This window comes from Corapipo altera, unplaced genomic scaffold, assembly GCF_003945725.1.
Source record: "Corapipo altera isolate COAL_440 unplaced genomic scaffold, ASM394572v1 301, whole genome shotgun sequence".
Lineage (NCBI taxonomy): Eukaryota > Metazoa > Chordata > Aves > Passeriformes > Pipridae > Corapipo > Corapipo altera.
Window position 1 is genome coordinate 3979491 of NW_020884926.1, and position 17403 is coordinate 3996893.

The 17403-nt window shown below is 46.9% G+C and overlaps 1 protein-coding gene across 2 annotated transcripts; it reads right to left on the minus strand.

The window, feature by feature from the left end:
- Positions 1-1702: 1702 nt before the first annotated feature.
- On the minus strand, positions 1703-16956 carry EXOSC10 (exosome component 10). 2 transcript variants are annotated; one of them, XM_027658234.1, is made up of 25 exons: positions 16828-16956; positions 15766-15902; positions 15223-15346; positions 14628-14732; positions 14071-14236; positions 13269-13380; positions 12903-12978; positions 12656-12766; positions 12099-12242; positions 11610-11800; positions 10818-10974; positions 10035-10183; positions 9673-9723; positions 8805-8916; positions 8097-8147; positions 7472-7550; positions 7187-7308; positions 6785-6880; positions 6077-6151; positions 5577-5664; positions 5288-5361; positions 4579-4747; positions 4044-4105; positions 2834-2907; positions 1703-2255 (listed from the first exon to the last, which is right to left on the minus strand). In XM_027658234.1, exons 1-25 carry the CDS (start codon positions 16954-16956, stop codon positions 2225-2227), a joined length of 2685 nt encoding a protein of 894 aa, XP_027514035.1. In that variant the 3' UTR covers positions 1703-2224. The 2 variants fall into 2 exon arrangements, with proteins under 2 accessions (XP_027514035.1, XP_027514036.1); XM_027658235.1 differs by having other exon boundaries at positions 4579-4744; positions 16828-16947.
- Positions 16957-17403: the final 447 nt, after the last annotated feature.

Sequence of the window (17403 nt, forward strand, 5' to 3'; positions counted from 1 at the left end):
CGCCCCGCCCCGCCCGCCGCCATTGGCCCCGCGCCGGCCCCACGTGCCCGCCCGTCACCGAGCGCGGGGCCGCCCCCGCCGGGGGAAAGGGCGCGCCCGCCCCGCACACACCCCGAGCCCGCCCCGCGCTAAAAGGGTCCGGTTCGGGGGGTTGGAGGGCTGGATGTGACGGGGGTGTGGGATTTAACGAGGGTGACCGGGGGGGGCGGGAGCGTCTCTCAAGAGGAAAGGCTGAGGGAGCTGGGCCTGTTCAGCCTCCAGAGGAGACGCTGAGAGGGAACCTCCGCAGTGTCTGCACGGAGGGGGCAGAGGATGGACCAGGTTCTGCTGAGGGGGCCCAGCAGTGGCACAAGAGAACGGGGCAGAAACTGGTGCCCAGGAAGTTCCACCTGAATATGAGGAAGAACTTCCTCCCTGTGCAGTGACAGAGCACTGAACAGGCTGCCCAGGGAGGGTGTGGAGTCCCCCTCACCAGGGATATTCCAGACCCGTTTGGACACACTCCTGTGCCATGTGCTCTGGGATGACCCTGTTGGAGCAGGGAGGTGCGACCAGCTGACCCACTGTGGTCTCTTCCACCCTGACCCATCCTGGGATTGTGTGGATGTCACAAAAGCAGGTTTGGTTCTGGTGCTGGTGGGCCCTGGCCTGTGCTCAGCTCGTGCTCCCAGGAGCAGGCCTTGGGAGAAACACATCAAGGCTCTACCAAGAGTAGTTCTCCAACCACATTACACAAAGATCTCCAACAACTGCTGCACAACAGCAAATCAGCCCCAAAGTAGTGGATCCCAGAGCTACAACTTCACTGGCACAGCCAGATGAACAAAGCACACAGGGATTTGCTACTCACTTCCATTAGAGATGTTTTTAAAAACTATGGCAACTCATAAAATGAAAACAGAAAAGACCTGGAATTAAGATCACCCTTGAAATGTCACTTTGCATGGAACTTTAAGTAGAGGACTTAAACTAGAGAGATTTTAATATCCCTGGGGGCAAGGGAGTTTTTAGTAAGACTTGTTCTTCACGTTACAGAAACAACCAGAACTGGTAAAGCTAGGAAGGGAATTGGCAGCCCCTGCAAATGCACTTAGAGACAATTGCTAGTTAACTGCCTCTTTACGAAAACATTCTCCAATACTCAGCCATGCAAGCAGATTTTATGAGCAGAAAGAGACTCTGTTCCACCATTACAATGCTGCTCAGCTGGCTCTGTTCACACTAAGATACCTAAGAACCCTCCTCTCTTCCTTCCACTTCCTACTCCCCAAAAACAGTGGAAGAGATTGAAAACAAACTCAAGCCCAAACCTCCCCACAGTCCTTATAAAATAAAGCCCTGTTAAAATGTCATGTTCCTTACCTCTGCACAGCAGCATTACCAGCCAGCAGTGGTCAGCATTAGAATCAGCTCTGTCGTCCACACTGATACTGTTTCTGATGCTCTCTACAAAGACTTTGGGGTAACTCACTGGGGGTATTTAAAACCTGGAGATGTTAGTTTAGCTGTAGAGGTTCAGCTGCAGCATAGAACTCGCTGCCTTTCCCCAGCCCAACACTGTACTCTGTTTTTACCTTCTGCCTAATGCTATTACTTTCACTCTATAACTTTATGGTGAAGCCACTGACCTCTGATCCCAGAAGTATCCTAACTATTTTTTTTTCCCTTGGAATAAAGCCTTTGTTTAAAAATACACAAACACTGCCAGGTAAACACACTCATTTTTCATATTACCTTGTCCTGTAAGAGTTGAGCTGTGCAGTTCAATTTGTAAGCAAGGTCTAACATAAAAGACAGTCTGGCCTCATTTCCTCCTCTGGACTGCTGGGGTTTGAGTCATATCTACTGAATCTATTATTTTTGTGCTGCTTTTAGAGGTGCCAAGAGGTTCCTCTCATACTCCATTGATATGCTGGTTCTGGACTTCAGGCAACTCCAACAAGTGACAAGTTCAGCCTAACTGTGTTTGAGGATACAGGATAAACTTTCAAAATTATAAAAAAGGCAACATTATGAGTATAATTAGAAAAAAACCCAATGTGAATATATTAAAAGTGGCATCAATTAAGATGTTTTTCCTTTTGGAACAAAAAGGGTTTTAATGGTCTTAAAAACATTTTCTGTACAAAAATTGCTCAATGACCGGTATTTGCCTCCTCGTGGTGACAACACTTCTAACTATTGTTTCCTTCAGCAGCAACTCCCACAGGTCCTGTAAGGAGGATTATCTCTTTGGCCAGTGGTGTGTCGAACCCCTGCAAAAGAGTTACACAAACACTTTAACTCCTGCTCTAAATTCACTCCAGACTGAAAACTGACGATGTTACAATGATTCTATCAAGGGTCCTGATGCAGACAGAACCCTTCCCCCCTCCAGTGCTGCCCTTACCTAGTGTTGCTCTTTTATGACTAAGTAACACACAAGAATCATCTCTTGTAAGCTAAACATTAAGTATCCATTCAGAACAAGAATGTTCATGCTTGGCAGTACTGTTATTTGTCTTCTTCCCAAGCCAGGCAGATGTTCTCCCCACCTCCACCTACCCTTGTGGTCAAAGAAAGCAACTCCCACATCCATTAACACAAACTTTTACCTCAGCATTTCAAACCTTCCACCCAGACTTGTCTTTGATTGCATTAATCCTGACTAAGTTTCTTTTTTTTTTCCTTTTTTTCCCCTTTAAACTGACGTCAAGCTGTGACGCAACCTCTTCCCATTAAACATGTGCTTAAGCTCCCACAGCAGCAGAGCACAATAGCTGTGCTCTGCCCGTGGCTCCAGGGCAGGGGTGTGCAAACACTCCAGCTGGGTCAGAGCAGGCTGACAACACACCTCTCAGCTTTCCCCGCCAGGTAGGACATGCTCCGGTTTCCAGACTGTTGAAGTTTGTTTGCTCCAGCAAATTTCTGCACAGAGAAGAAACAAAACACCAGCACAGTGAGGTTCCTGCCAGATCCAGTGTATCCTGTGAGGTTCATGTGCTGCCAGGGTCTGCCACCCTCACATCACTCCATCCACAGCGTGAGTTTTATGCTTTAGGGCTGCTCTGAGTGCACCTGAGAAAGTGCACTCCTTCTACTGCTCTGACCTGGACATGTGAGGCACAATATCCCACTGACAACAAATCTTCCCCAGCTAGGCAGAAAGACCTGTACAGGCTGTCCCAAATTCACCAGTTTGGTCTCATTTTTTATCCTGGAACAAGTTTCAACTGACAGGGCAAAGGGATTGCACAGGAAACTGTTTCCTACTCTGTCAGGCATAAACTGGTTCAGCTTCTAAAACACAATTTTTTTGAATGTCTCAGATGCTCCCTGGTAACATTTCCCCTCCAGTTAAACATGCAGGAAGGCAGCATGCACAGGGGAGGCTGAAATGCAAGAAATGAGCTTCAGAACTTAAAATTAATGCCCAAGCACCCAGTGAGTTCACACACGGGCTTCCTGTCACTTCATGCCTGAAAGGCCATGGATATGACACATCAGCACCCAAACTCCATGTTGTGAGCACTATGTAGGTATAGATGGGGGGGTTTAGGTACCCAGGTCTGCAGGGGTGACAGCACAGGAACTGCCCTAAGTTTCTGTTTGATTGTTTTCTCTCTTCTCTTCAATCTCAATTAGCAGTAAGTGAAAAATCTCTGAGCTCAGACTGTTTTCCTGATAACAGTACTTGGGGAGAACATGAGCAACACACAGACCTGAAATGACCTGGAACCACTGGAATGACTGGGATTTTTGAGAGTGCCTTGAATTTGGTACTGGGAATTTGTAGTGGTGTGCTGTGGTCCAAGTGTCATGCCTGTGATGTGTGGAGTTGTAGGTGTGAACAATGTATGAAGAAGTGGGAAACAACAGAGTCTGAGGGGCCCCAAGGAAGCTCCTGCTAAATGGGAAGCATGAAGTCGTGGTTGGAAGCTGTACCTCAGCACCAAGTACTGTTGGGGAACATTCTGCACATCCAGAAAAAGTCATCTGCCCTCCCCAGCTTGGTACACACTGTCACCCACATTTCTGTTCCCCTTTTCATGACAGGCCCATACCTTGCCTGTGTAAGCTTGCTTGGCAGGATCAAATTGTGGCGACTGCTTCGATTTGCTGCTTCCTAAAGGAGAGAGAAGCTGTCATTAAAATTCTCCATAAAGAACAATGCATTCCACAGTGTTCCTCTGATGATATGGAGGTTTTGTTGTAGTCTCCCACACAGTACAACCCAGAACAGTCTCTTAAGGACAGGAGATGCTTTTGAATAGATGCTTCTTACAAAGGAGTCCAATCCTCTTTACCTCCTAGTTCTTGAGTCCAATTAAACAGATGACTTTCTCCATGGAGAAAAGAAACAAAACCCAAACCCACAATCCACTAGGCCAATGGTTTCAGGATTTTGTTTCCAAATCAGAAGGGATGCTGAAGTGTACATTCCTTGAATCAACTTCTTCAAGTGCTTCCCCACTGTACAGTAAGTGCACTGTAACAGTCTGCACTGCCTTGCCACCCACATTCCCACAAGCCTTCTCCAGGCTCAGCTGGCAACGTTTTCCACAGCCTGCAGCACTCTAGCAGGGGATCAGATCTTACCTGCAAACACTTTGAAGTTGGACTTGCTGTAATCAAAGGGGGTAAACTGCTTCGGTGCTTCCAGCTCCTCTGGTTGCTGGGGGGGTTTTGGCCGTTTCTTCTCCTGTGTTGGCAACTCTGCTCCCGTTTCACTTGTGTCTCTTTCCCTCTTCCTATTTGCTTGTTCCTGCTGGGAAAGCAACCCACAGAAGGGAAACAAGGACAAGGTCAGGAGGGGAGAATGAAACACCCCTGCACAGGCACTGGGGTGCAGATGAACTGCCCAGTGGAGCCAGGCCCCAGTGACAGCTCCTGCCTGTGGCAGTAACAGTGTGGGGAGAAAGCTCTGTGCTCTTCCTGGGGCCTAAACTGCTTTGGTTTTTTTTCTCCTCACACAGCAGGCACTTCTGAGATAAAAAGCCAAGCTGTCATTTCACAGGATATCAGAGGCTGAGACCTGCTGTGGCCACAATGGCAGATTTGGGGGAGCCTACATGGAACAAGTGAGGAGCAGAAGTGCAGCAGTGGAAAAAATTCCCTACTGAGCACATGGAGGGACGTGCCAGTGTGCACAGCACAGTTAGTAGGGCCTGTTGTTACACCCAGGGCAACACCACTGTCCAAACACTGACATTCAGGTGTTCCAGAGTGACAGGGTTCAGGGTTTCACTCTGTGCTCCTCTAACAGTCAAGATGGGCACAGCAGGAAGGAGGGAATTCCATGACATACCATGGCTTGCTGACGAACAGACACAACGTTTTGTGCTGTGTTTTTATGCACCTTCTGTGCCTGGGCACGGGCAGCTATGGAGACAAACAAGCATTACTGTAAAAAGCAGCAGTCAGTTAGCCAGGAGCTCAGAAAAAGCAAGCAAAGCAGCAAGTCTCAAACTAAACATAGTATAAACATTACCAAACTACACCATTTCTCAGGAAATCCATCATCTACAGGAAACAACCTATGTGCACAGGGAAGAGCATGCTGGCACACACCCTGAGGAAGGGAGGAGTGGCTGTACCTGACTCCTGGGCTGCTTTCTTACTGATTTCATTCTTGGGCTTCTTCTGTACCGGTGCCTGACTCATCAGCTTCCATCGATTGCTGATCTGCAATGAAAAAGTGTCACCTGGAACCACTTTGTTTGAAGTTTTACGGCAAAAGGGAGTTTATAAACTTGCTTCCAGTGCTGGTCTTCATTAAGAGTACAAAAGATCAAATTGGATGGTAAAAGAGATTAAGATCTGCTGCACCAAGTGAAGTAAAACCAAGTGCTTTCAAAGTTATGAGCTACAAACGGGCCATGAGAACAAAGGCAGATACTTCAGTAGTAGTTGCAGCTCTGACAGACAGTGGAATGTCTCCAGTCCTGGTTCTCCAAATAATACAAATGCCACAGAAACATGTCAAGTTTCTCAAGAAGAAAAAAAAATACTATATTGCTGAGGTTCCCAAAGCAAAACAAACTACTTATCTGTTTCTTTTGTACCACTTTGCAGGAATTTTTAGCACAAGCCTTACCTCATAAATTTTTGATGATGGGTCAAACTTGGCAGATTGTGAGATATAGGTAGAATTCTCCTCTGGAGGTAGGTACTGTAGAGAGGAAAAGAAAACATTTAGCTTTAAACACAGCACATGACATTTATCTCATTGCTAAAATGCTACTTGTTGTAAATCAGTGAGTTCATATTTGAGAAGCATTCTGCAGATGGAACACCTTGTGGAAAAAGAGAAGTTACTGCAGCTATGCCCAAGAGAAATATTAAAGAAAAAACAACTGAAAAAAGCCCCACAAAACCAAAAAACCCCAACAAACCAAGCCTCAACCGCACACCAGAAAAAGTTGGTTTGATATTATTTCCTAGTAATTTGCCACTACAAATCTGCAGCAGAATTCTATTGTTCTCCTGATTCATTACAGGAGAAAAATCAGCTCACTAACTCTAGCCATAAAGCAGAGATGCAAATTTCAAAAACCTCAAACTTGATTAAAAAAACTAGAGAAAGGGCTGTTTACTATGTAGACTTATATCCAAGAGGCATTTAAATGTGTTTTGAAAACAAGTCCACACGTGCCTTTGCAAGAAGAACAACCCCTTGATTCCAGTGAGGAGCAGCTGATGCTCTATCAAGGTCTTAAAGATACCCCTGAAAAACCAGCTCAGGGCATTCTCTGCACTGGGTATTTTGTGAGTCCCACCACAAATATGTATTGGGAGCTTTTACCATTTTAAATGGATTTTCAAAGGACTCCATTATTAGCTGAGCTTTCCGTTGTGCAGTGGTTAAAGGCCTCTTATTTCCTTCATCTCCATCACTTTCCTTAAAAGAAGAAGAAAAAAAAAAGAAATATTAACACGAATATTCTCTTGGTTTGGCTACTGCTGTTTCAAGTATGGCTGTTTCTCACTCTGAACCCCACTGAGAGCAGTGACCCTCCAGAGACATTTAACTTGCTGGCCTTCTAACCCAGCTGTCTGAGTTATGCCACACACCTGACAGGAGTCAGTGCTGTTGCCAGGCACGTCCCTCCTTATTATTTCTTGCAACACTTCCACACAGTTTTATCAGATTATTAAGTCTGTTTTCTAATACTTCAATACTGACACTCACAAACATGCTGCTTACACTGAATATGCTGACAGTGGCAGTAGCAACAAGACATGCTGGCTCTGGCTGACTGTTGTGGATATTTGTTGTCTTCTCACTGTCTGAGAAGAGACAAGCATCTTTCAAAACTGGTGCAGGTTCTGCATGAAAAGGAGACAAAATTTTTATTAGATACTTGTGTATTTTACTGCTCTTCTGTGTAATGAGATTCCTCTGAAAGTTTTTTCAGGGCCATTTATTTCCTCCATGTCAAAGCCCCATTGCTGCATTATTAGCACAGCTTTTAGGTTAACTCTAAATTACCCAAGGCAGAGTTGTTCTGAAAATCATCCATAGGAATCCGGGAACTGTCATGTGGTCCAAAGAGGGCATTCTCCAGCTTCTGCAGAGGGATTCAAATTACAAACACCATTAATACACTATGAATCTATGGTTTCACATACTGCAGACACTTAAGACAGAAATTGAAACAAAAGGATGAAATTCAGAGGTGGAATATTCCTAATGTAGCTCACTTGCCAGAGCACATTGCACCTGGCATCAAAGGCTACCTACCTATGCAAACACCCACTGGTTAATGGAGATGATTTACTTCATACACACAAGGAGAATGAACGACTCAGCCTTATAAACTCATCTGAAACCTCTCTTCTTACAGCTCAGTCAATATATTTTAACACATATGAAACTGTCCAGCAGTCACAGTGTTTGCTGATACAGCCTTAAGTGCTGCTTTATAGTGGTTTGTAAAACACCAATTTACAGCTGGTAATGTTATGAGTCTAGCACAGAAAACGAGCATTAAGCTAAAGCAGAGAGATCTGTAAAAGGGATGAGATAAGCAATTCACTAGAAAGGAGAATTTTGCTACATTTGTTTCCAAGTTTAAGGCTGAAGACATTAGGTAAAAATATCCTGTAAACAGTACCTCAGGGGTGGGTAGAGATGTTCTCTTCTTGACAGTTGAAGTAATCTCCGACTAGAATGGGAAAGAAAAATAAGTTACTTAAATGTACCTGCCCTGTTTCTTCTAGGCTGGCCTCCTTATCAATGTTTTCAACACATTTATTACAAGCTAGCAGGTTAATAAAATTACTTTCTTCTCCTGCAGTGTTTGCACTTGGCTATATATTTATATTCCTTGCACAGAAAGGACACACTCTTGCTCACAAGTGTTTTTGTTTCACTACAGGAGGAAAGCTGTATTAATATCAACATGCTGATGATGCATTTTAACTAATGAAGCTCTTGCAGCCAGCGCTGTTTTTGTTTGCCTCGCCACAGCCGTAAAAGATTTATGAGTCCGTTTACACGGCCAACAAATTCCACAAGGTGCAGTTCTTCCACACACAGGCAAACGAGACGTGCAGTGCAAGACAGACAACTGCACCCTGTTCAAGCAGTGTCTGCTCCTTTGCTGCTCCAGTTCTGCAGGGAACCACACTGCCTGTAAGCCACCAGAGAGCACACAGGCAAGGAGCTGCAGTGCATCTTTCTGCTCTGCCACAGAGCGTCACGTTCAGCGTCCAAAAAGCAAACTTCAGCACACACATCATCCCAGGTCACCGCTCAGCTCCAGTCCCAGGCTTAGGGAAAGGCACTGATGAGTCTCCTGTGTGGTACCAGCTACTCCTACCTTGACAAGAGGCATCTCCCGGGCCTGCTGAATGAGCAGATGCAATTCATTAATCTGCTGGCGAACGAGGGGTGGGACGGGATTACAGCAGGCAATGATGCCCTGGGGTTCTCTAAAGAGAGAAGAGCAAAATTCAGTGTGCTGTATTTATGGCCAATATGTCAGGTATTTGCATTCCAAGGATGTGCAATGGGATATAACCACGGTCCTGACTGTGACAGAGCAAGACAAGTCAGATTAATATGTCAAAGTTTATTCTCTGTGATAAAATTCTTCTGTATCAGTTTGTGCAGACAAGGGGAAGCCATTAAGTCAGCTCTCCTCTCATTTAACTTTTCTGTGGTCTGACTCTCCTCATCATCATTTCATTCAGTATTCACCTACGAAAGCTGAGCCCAGCAGTGGGCCTACCTTTAAAGATGCATTTTTATTACTCTCAAGTATGGATGTTAGATGATGAGTGCCAAGTGGTTGAGGAAAATGTTGTGTAAACTGGGTATTTCAAGGGATCTGCCCCTTGCCCTTCCCAACCCTCTAGGAAGTGCAAAAAAGCCCAAATAAATGCTATGGGGGAACTCATCCCTCTCTTGCTCTGTAATAGTGTGGGAATCTCAGGGGAATTTGTGGCATAGAACAATGCAAAGGAATGTGGTTTATTAGGGGAATAAAGTCAGAGATGTATCCCAGAAGCCTGGAGCCTTCCCAAGGAGTATTGCTATTTATTTCTCTTCCAAACTGAACAACTACAGAGAAAAGCAGTACTGGCAGCTGGAAGGAAGGGACCAACTGCAGAAGTCATGACACACTAGGAAGGAACTTGCTAGATATTAAAACCAAATAAGACTCCTTCAGGGTGAACTGAACTTACTTGGGCAGCTCCTCTGAGATCTTCAACAGCATATGATTTGGGAGCACATATCTACAACACAAAGAGGTGGTGTGAACATAACAGAATGTTAAAAACACTTAAAAATACCTCCAAAGTGCACAACTCTGCCCCAATTACAAGGTCTGAGAAGATGACTTCAGTTAAAAAGAAAAGAAATTAAGCAGGACTGATCTAGGTACCTGTAAGAATTTACTGCTAATGGAACAGGACTTCTGAGTAACAAGCAGCCTGAGGCAGTACAGTGATTTCTACAAAGTGGTTCCATCTCAGGAGTGGAAGGAGCACAATCCAAGAGATTTATTGAAGTATTAAGCCAGTGTCCACAACAAAAGACTTCCTACCCTGTGCTCTCATCCTCTTGACGTGCTATCTTGTCCCTCCATGCGAACAGCAACCTAAATGCTGCCAGCTGCTGGGTGTCGAGGTGTTTTTTCTGCCTCCTGTAGAGCTCAAGGTAGGATTCATCTGTGAAGAGGGGCTTGATGTATTTCTGGACAGGAAAAAAAGAAACACTCGTGATCAGTATTGGATTTGTGCTTTCTAGTTTGCCTTGCTCCAGTGTGACAGAGAATCTCACACTGACATCAGGGGACTGAATGCACTCTGGTACAATGTGTCTTGAGCTCTTATCCTAAATGATTGCTAGGAGCCCATTCCTGAAAAACATACATCTCATCCATTTTTAGGGGAAACCCACCCTCATCAACTCCAGGAGGAGCTTCAGTATTTTCAAGCTTCTCTATATTACACAAGGCCTATTTTCATAGACAGTATTTTCCAGGCACAACGTAACTGTCTCATAAGGCAACTCCAGCAAGGCTTTGAACTTCTAGGAACATCCAGCAGAACTGGAAATGTAACATCTCTCTCGGAAAAGACACACCTGGAAGCAGTGTGAGGCCAAGGAGTGCTAACATACAAAAAACAGCAGGAAGGCACCTGAATCCAAGGATTTTAGCTAGTGAAACAAGTGACTGCACATGACTGAGGCAGTTTATACAGCTGATTTCAGACACACAAAGAGGAAAACAACCAGTGTTTATGTAAGAGAGTAGAACAGGCAAAGGACCTTCTGTCCCAAGCCCATACCCTGATCCAGGTAATCCATCCAGGTGAAGCTTTACCTTCAGGCAGATGTCCCTGCTGCGCTGCCACACAACCTGCAGCTGCGTGGGCTGCTCGTTCCCTCTCTCCCACAGCGACTCCCTCATTTTGTCATAGATGTAGAGCAAGTAGTGAGTGTCATCACGGGCATACTGCATCATTTCTTCTGGCAAAGGGCTAGAAAAGGAGCCACAATTACATTAACACGTTTCAGTTGTCCCACCAAACTGCCATTTTCCTCTTGCAAGGCATATTAGTGCAAACTGGACACGAGACATGCCAAGAACTAACATGGAAATTCCTCTGTTTCCTTGCTGAAGGATTTGTTGGCCCACAGCAGTAACATGCTGTGCCCTCTCCAATTCATATGGCATCTTGTTCACATCCTGCCAGAGAGCAGGACTGCCCTGCAGCTGAGTCAGATGGCAGAACTGCTTGCTGTGGTATTTGTCATAACTCTGCTGTCTCTGCAGAGCCTACATAAAGTAGATTTAGGATCTCTGTGGTGGGTAGGGTGTACCTGCACAGCCCAAGCTCCCTGCTCCAACAGCACCTTGTACAGGTGACAATGTTTTCGTGGGGGCTCTGGGGGAGCAAATATAGACTGACTCCATAACACTGCAGTGGTTAAGCACTGTTCCATGGCCAAACTTAAGGCACAGCCAAGGTGAATGCTGTGCTCATTCACTTAGAGACTAACCTATAACTACAACTAACCTATAACTAGCTTCTTGCAACTAGAAGCTCTAGCAGTGCAAACAAGGAGAAAGAGCTACCTGGCAGCTCCAGCCCATTTAGGGGTCAGTTTTTACCGTATCCTCCAGTCAGCCAGCTGGTACTTCTTGTCAGCATCTACACTGCAATACAGCTTTAGCAGGTGTTCCAAAGAATGCCTGCCAAGATTGAGGAGCCGAGCAGCTTGGTGAGTATCAAACACGTTCACCAAGTACAGACCAAAGTCTCTCTGCAGCCATTCCACGTCTGAATCAGCACCATGAAGGACCTTGAAAAGCAAAACAAGTTGGGAATGATACAAAGATTATTTCTACTCCAGGCTGGTGGTGCTGTGCTTTCATATTCATGTGTCTAGGACCAGATTTCTTTTCTCTGTCCTTTACTGTTAAGTACAGAACTACTAAATGAGTGCAACTGGCAAGTAGTTCACCACTTACATCAAGGAAAGAGGTCCATGAACAAATGACAGTGAGAGCAGAATCAAGTGTGACTTTAAGTATAATAAAACTTAAACTAAACCAATAATGGTAATAAAAAAGGGAATTGTGGTGAGTTTGGCAGCTGACCTTCACAATGGCAGGGTCTGTGAAGGTCTCATTGAGGATGTTCAGGTCACTGCGCAGCTCCAGGGCATCAATAATGAAATCTTCTGTTCGAGTGGAAATCTGCATCAGACATGTCAAGCCCAGGAAGCTCCTGTAGGAGTGGTGCTGAAAGTGGGGAAGAGAGGTGTAAACTAGGATTCATTACAGAAGTAATGTCATAAAACAAACAGTACCCCAAATGAAGGAAGGAAAGGACTTCTTTAAGAAAAAAGACAATTGGATAATCAAACTTTCTCTTTGCAGTCATTAAGATGACATAAAAAAACCACGGGATGAATTGAAAGAAGATCAAATTCAGCTAGAAGTAGGCAGCCAGTCCTACCACTGGAAAACTTATAAAATTGAATTTAATTCAACTTTATAGATAATATCTGATGGATCAGGGTCATGAACTGTTTTTTCATGTCAGAAAGTACAAAAAAAAGAGAAAATGACAAAATAGACTAGAAGAATATAATGGTCTCTTAGGTCCTAAAAGTACACATGTAACTTTTGAGCAGAAATGGCACTTTGATTACCTCCAAATCCAGGGCAAACTCTTTACAGTTCATAAGCTTTTCATTTAGTTCTACCAGCTCATCCAGTGTGGTGATAAAGTGACAGGGTGTTTCGTCCATGGGCCTGTACATCTGGCAGAGCACATGAATTAGGTATGGCATGTTCTCTGTCAACTCCCACCCCCACCTCCACCCTCAGATCTGAAATTTGTCAAGTATGGCTGTAAATGTACTACATCTGCAGCTGCAAATTAAAGTGGGCACCAACCTGGAGTTCTGGTTTCTTGAGAACTCCATCTGGTGGAGAGAAATGCTCCAGTTCATACTGGTAAGGGTGAGCAAACCTGTGGAAATTAGGAAGATAAGCACAGGCTAAATCCCAGCCACCTTTATGAGGCCAGAGCACAGAGACTTTGACACCTACGGCAGTTTCCCTGTCCGGCAGAAATGCTGTCTGTTATTAAGCACAGGTTCAGTGTAACTGCAGAGGTCTAAAGCAAATCACACACACTGCAGTGTGGGCACAAACACATGCAGAGCTGTTACACACGAGGAGCACCAGCGTGGTGGGAGCACACGGGCCCAGGTCCACCCATGGGGCTCCCAGCACCTCGCTGCCAGGGTCGTTTCTTACATGTCTTGCTCAGTTTGCTGCGTCCTCTGCTGATGTATGAAGTCTGCCAAGGCAGCTGGCACGTCCAAGTCCTCAGGGCGCTCCTTTCGCTGCCGTCCACTTTTTGTGAGGGCTGAACAACCAATATGGAATAACTGGACTGGGTCCCCCACATCACACGTTCTCAGCCTACTACTCTCTCCCCTCCACCCACCACGAGATCCTATTAAAACCACAAAGCATCAAAAATCTTAACAATTTAGAGCTGCAGCTTTTGCTGCCAGCACCGTGAATGACAACTCAGTTACCAGGTTGCCATTAAGCAAGACACAAGGTGGTTCTGCTCAAAAGCTTGGAAGCAGGTTGAAAAATCTTCAGTTATTAAAAGTACAGTGGAGATTATGGATGAACCATCAGCAGCAGAATGTTACCAAAATAGGGTGTTACACAGCAGCTCTGGTAAATCACCCAAAGCAAAGGTAGGTCTCCCTACACACATCACTCATTTGAAAGAACATCTGTAAAGTCAACCAGATTGGTCGAGACTTCTGAGGCAAAAGTGACTCTCATGTATGTTCAGTGGTGGTAAAGAGCACAATATCTGTTTGGGACAGATTATTTGCTGTATACCAACAAGAAGATGCTGTATGTTGATCTACTCTTACATTACACAGGTAAACAGAGTCACAGAGCTCACTGCACCCAAATGCTCAACATCTCCCATTATGTGTTTTTACAGTCAATGATTTCTCCTCTAGACTGTGAGGACCAGGTTTGTGTCACATACTCTCAACAGGTCACCCAAGTAAAATAATCTCCTTACCTTCAGGCAAAGGTTTCAGAGCATTTGGCTTGATAAAAAGTTTAGGGACAAAGGGAGTGTTGGAGTTGTCAATCTTTTCCCGAAACTTAAGCTGTGGTCGAGAGATATTCTTGGCATGAAGCAGTCGGAAGGTTTCAGACTGAGTTCTCTTGTGGAATTCTCCTGCCTATTTAAAAAACCACAGGTAAAACTCACATGACTTAACAGACATTCAAATTTTCTCCTACTCAGCCCGACCCCACACTCAAAACTGAGTCACTTTTTCTCAGCAAGTCCAGCACTGAGGAACGAGAGTTCTCTGAATCAGGATCCTGAATCCTTATGAATAAGTACAAGAAAGGCTGTTGTGTACATGACACTGAAATGGCAATTGAAAGCACAGAGAATCCAGAATCAAGTCTGAATGAACAGGAAAAGGGAAAAAAGAGGGAGGGACTCAGAATGTGTGAAAAAACCATGAGAGAGTATTTAACTACTGAACTCCACTGGAGAATTAGTAGTGCCAAGGCTGGGAGAAGAGCTGAGCTAACACAGCAAACTGAGCACAGGGGCCTCACCTTACGGTTCCAGCTGGAAATGATCATCTGTGGGGGCTGTAACCCAGCTGGCAGGACTGGCTGCTGGTTTCTGTTCACTCCGGATGCCTCATCCAATAAAATACTCTAAAACCCAGAAAAGCAACGTGAAACACCTGTTAAATTACCACACTCAGCCACTTTGGTCAGACTGAGTAAAGAAAGTCACATAGGTAGGTACCTCCACTGCCATTTCCCCCAAATTCTCCACAACACAAGACAGACAAATGTGGGAGGAGCATGCTGGCCATCAAGGGTGGGAAGAGTTTCCTCAGAGAAGCAGCTCTAAAATGTACATATCTGTTCTCAGGTTGTGAGGGTTTCATGCCAAACTGTACTTAGTTTCCTCACAAGTCACACATTGCAGTCCCTCCCTCTGGCCCATAACCCACCTGCCTCAGCTGCTGGGAGCTCTGGCCCAGCACATGGAGGGGGTTTTAAAATAAGGGAAAACACCAGACTGAGGAAACACCAACTGCAACTGTGAAAGCACTACCACTGAAACTCTTGCAATGAAAAAAGAAGTTTTGGGAACTGAACGGTTTATAAGAGCAACATCCAGAAATAATTTGCTTACCACTCTTTCAAGAATGACGTCGTTGGAGTCGACCAGCATATCAAATTTATCTTCCAGCCCTGTCACTTTGCCAGACTCTTTCAGGAGGCTCTGGCAGCCGTGGTACTGCATCACCTGGCTCATGCTTGCAAGAGAACAGCACAGCTGTCAGCAATCTGTGAGCAGGCAACCTCAATCCTAAAACATCCAGCTTTCTTCAACTTTCTGCACTTCAAAGTTTGAAAATAAATCAAACTGCAGATATCATCACATGAGCAGTGAACAGGAGAAGCACCTATACAGTATTAAGTACCAGAATTAATTTCTCACAAACCACACCACGACTTTTAAAACGGACTAATTTGTTTGGCATCAGCTGCTCCCCTCTGCCACAGCTCTTCATGGCGATCAGCACGAAAGGCCCTCTTTAAGCTTGTCACGGGGCTAGAAAAGCAGCTAAAATCAGGTGGGAAGTAAAACACTGTTTTACCTACAGCAAAGCATGGAGTTCCCAGGGGAGGGGGCTGCCTGCTGGGGGCATGGGGAGGGGCAGCAGGCCCTTACCAGCGGAGCAGGCGGTCTCCCTGCGTGTCGCAGTACGCGCGGAAGCCGGGGAAGCTGCGGTAGAAATCGTACTCGTCGCCAGGCTGGGGGAGCCCGTTGGATGCCTTTGTTGCAGCCACCACCGTGCCCAGGGCGTACTGTGCAAGAACACCACGTTATCAGCATTTTGTTCCTGTTTGCCCAGCGTACCCTGTGAGAGAAATGCGTCCTGCCTGGCTGGTTTGAGCTGCGTGGTTCTATTGTGTGCTATCGCGGGGCTTTTCACCAAGAGTAAGTTCGCATGGACTATTTGGAGAACTTAAAATAATTAAAGTCTAAGAACAGGGTCTGTAACTCAGTCTAGCATTACAGATATGACCTGAAGTTGTCAGGGCAGGGTTACATGTGATCTCAGGAGAAGGTTCTTCCCCCAGAGGGTGGTCGGGCACTGACCAGGCTCCCCAGGGTAGTGGGCACAGCACCAAGGCTGCCAGAGCTCAAGGAGCGTTTGGACAACGCTCTGAGGGACAGCGTGGGATTGTTGGGGTGTCCGTGCAAGGCCAGGAGTTGGACTGGATGGTCTTTGTGGGTCCCTTCCAACTCAGTATATTCTGTAGCTCTAAATCAACAGGAACGTAGATAATGACTTCAGTATTTTAACAAAAAACCCCCAAACGCTGCAACGCTTCCTTCTTGGGAACCGGCAGACGTTCCCTCTCTGGGAGTAGCATCGTGCACACGTGAAACACACCGGGACTGACGCTGCGATCTGTAACGCCAGGTGAAGTAATGCCCGTGCCACAGGCCCTCCCGAAGGTCCCCAGGAATTCCAGGTGGGTGATAGGACTAGGGCGCGTGCCAGGCGGCAACAGGCCCCGACGCACCGCTCGGCCCCCGCACCCGCAGGACCGGCCCGCACCTTCCCTCCCGCGCAGGGGGACTCCCCACAGGTGTCACCATTCGGGCGGGGGTCTCCCCGCAGCCCCCGCGGGGCCAGACTACAGCTCCCGGCATGGCCCGAGCGCACGCGCACGCCGGGGGCGACGGCGCCCGTCCCGCTCCCCCCGGGCTCCCCCAACGCACCTTGACGAAGGCGTCGGGGCTGTCAAAGCCGGGCAGGGTCGGCATGGCGCTGGCTGCCCCGCTGTCCGCGGGTGTCCCGACGCCGCCCGCCTGCCCCGCCGGGCTCCCCTCACGCACGGCGGCCGCCATGTTGATGCGCGAAGCTGTCGCGAGAACTGGGCGCTCTCGCGAGAGCGCGGCGTCGGTGGCGGGGGAGAGCGGCGGGGAGGGGCCGGTGGCGCCCCCCAGCGGCGGGACGGGACCAGCCCCCGTGTGGGATGGGGGGGGCCCTGAGGGGGGACACTGAGGGGGGGACACCGGCCCTGTCTCCCCTCAAAAGCACCAGCAGGGAGCCACAGTATCACAGAGCTGAAGGGACCCACCAGGACCATCCAGTCCAAGCCCTGGCCCTGCCCAGGACACCCCAACAATCCCACCCTGTCCCTGAGAGCGTTGTCCAAACACTCCTGGAGCTCTGGCAGCCTTGGGGCCATGACCAAACCCTGGGGAGCCCGTTCAGTGCCCGACCACCCTCTGGGGGAAGAACCTTTTCCTGAGATCCAACCTGACCCTGCCCTGGCACAGCTCCAGCTGTTC

Bases quoted from the DNA above. Each gene is read 5' to 3' on its own strand.
- EXOSC10 (XM_027658234.1), bottom strand. From the start codon at position 16,956: ATGGCGGCCGCCGTGCGTGAGGGGAGCCCGGCGGGGCAGGCGGGCGGC. The intron at 15,903-16,827 runs GTGCGTTGGGGG...GTTCTTGCACAG, and splicing joins GCCCCGACGCCTTCGTCAAG to TACGCCCTGGGCACGGTGGT. The intron at 8,148-8,804 runs GTAGGAGTAGCT...TTCCCATTCTAG, and splicing joins GGGAGATGCCTCTTGTCAAG to TCGGAGATTACTTCAACTGT.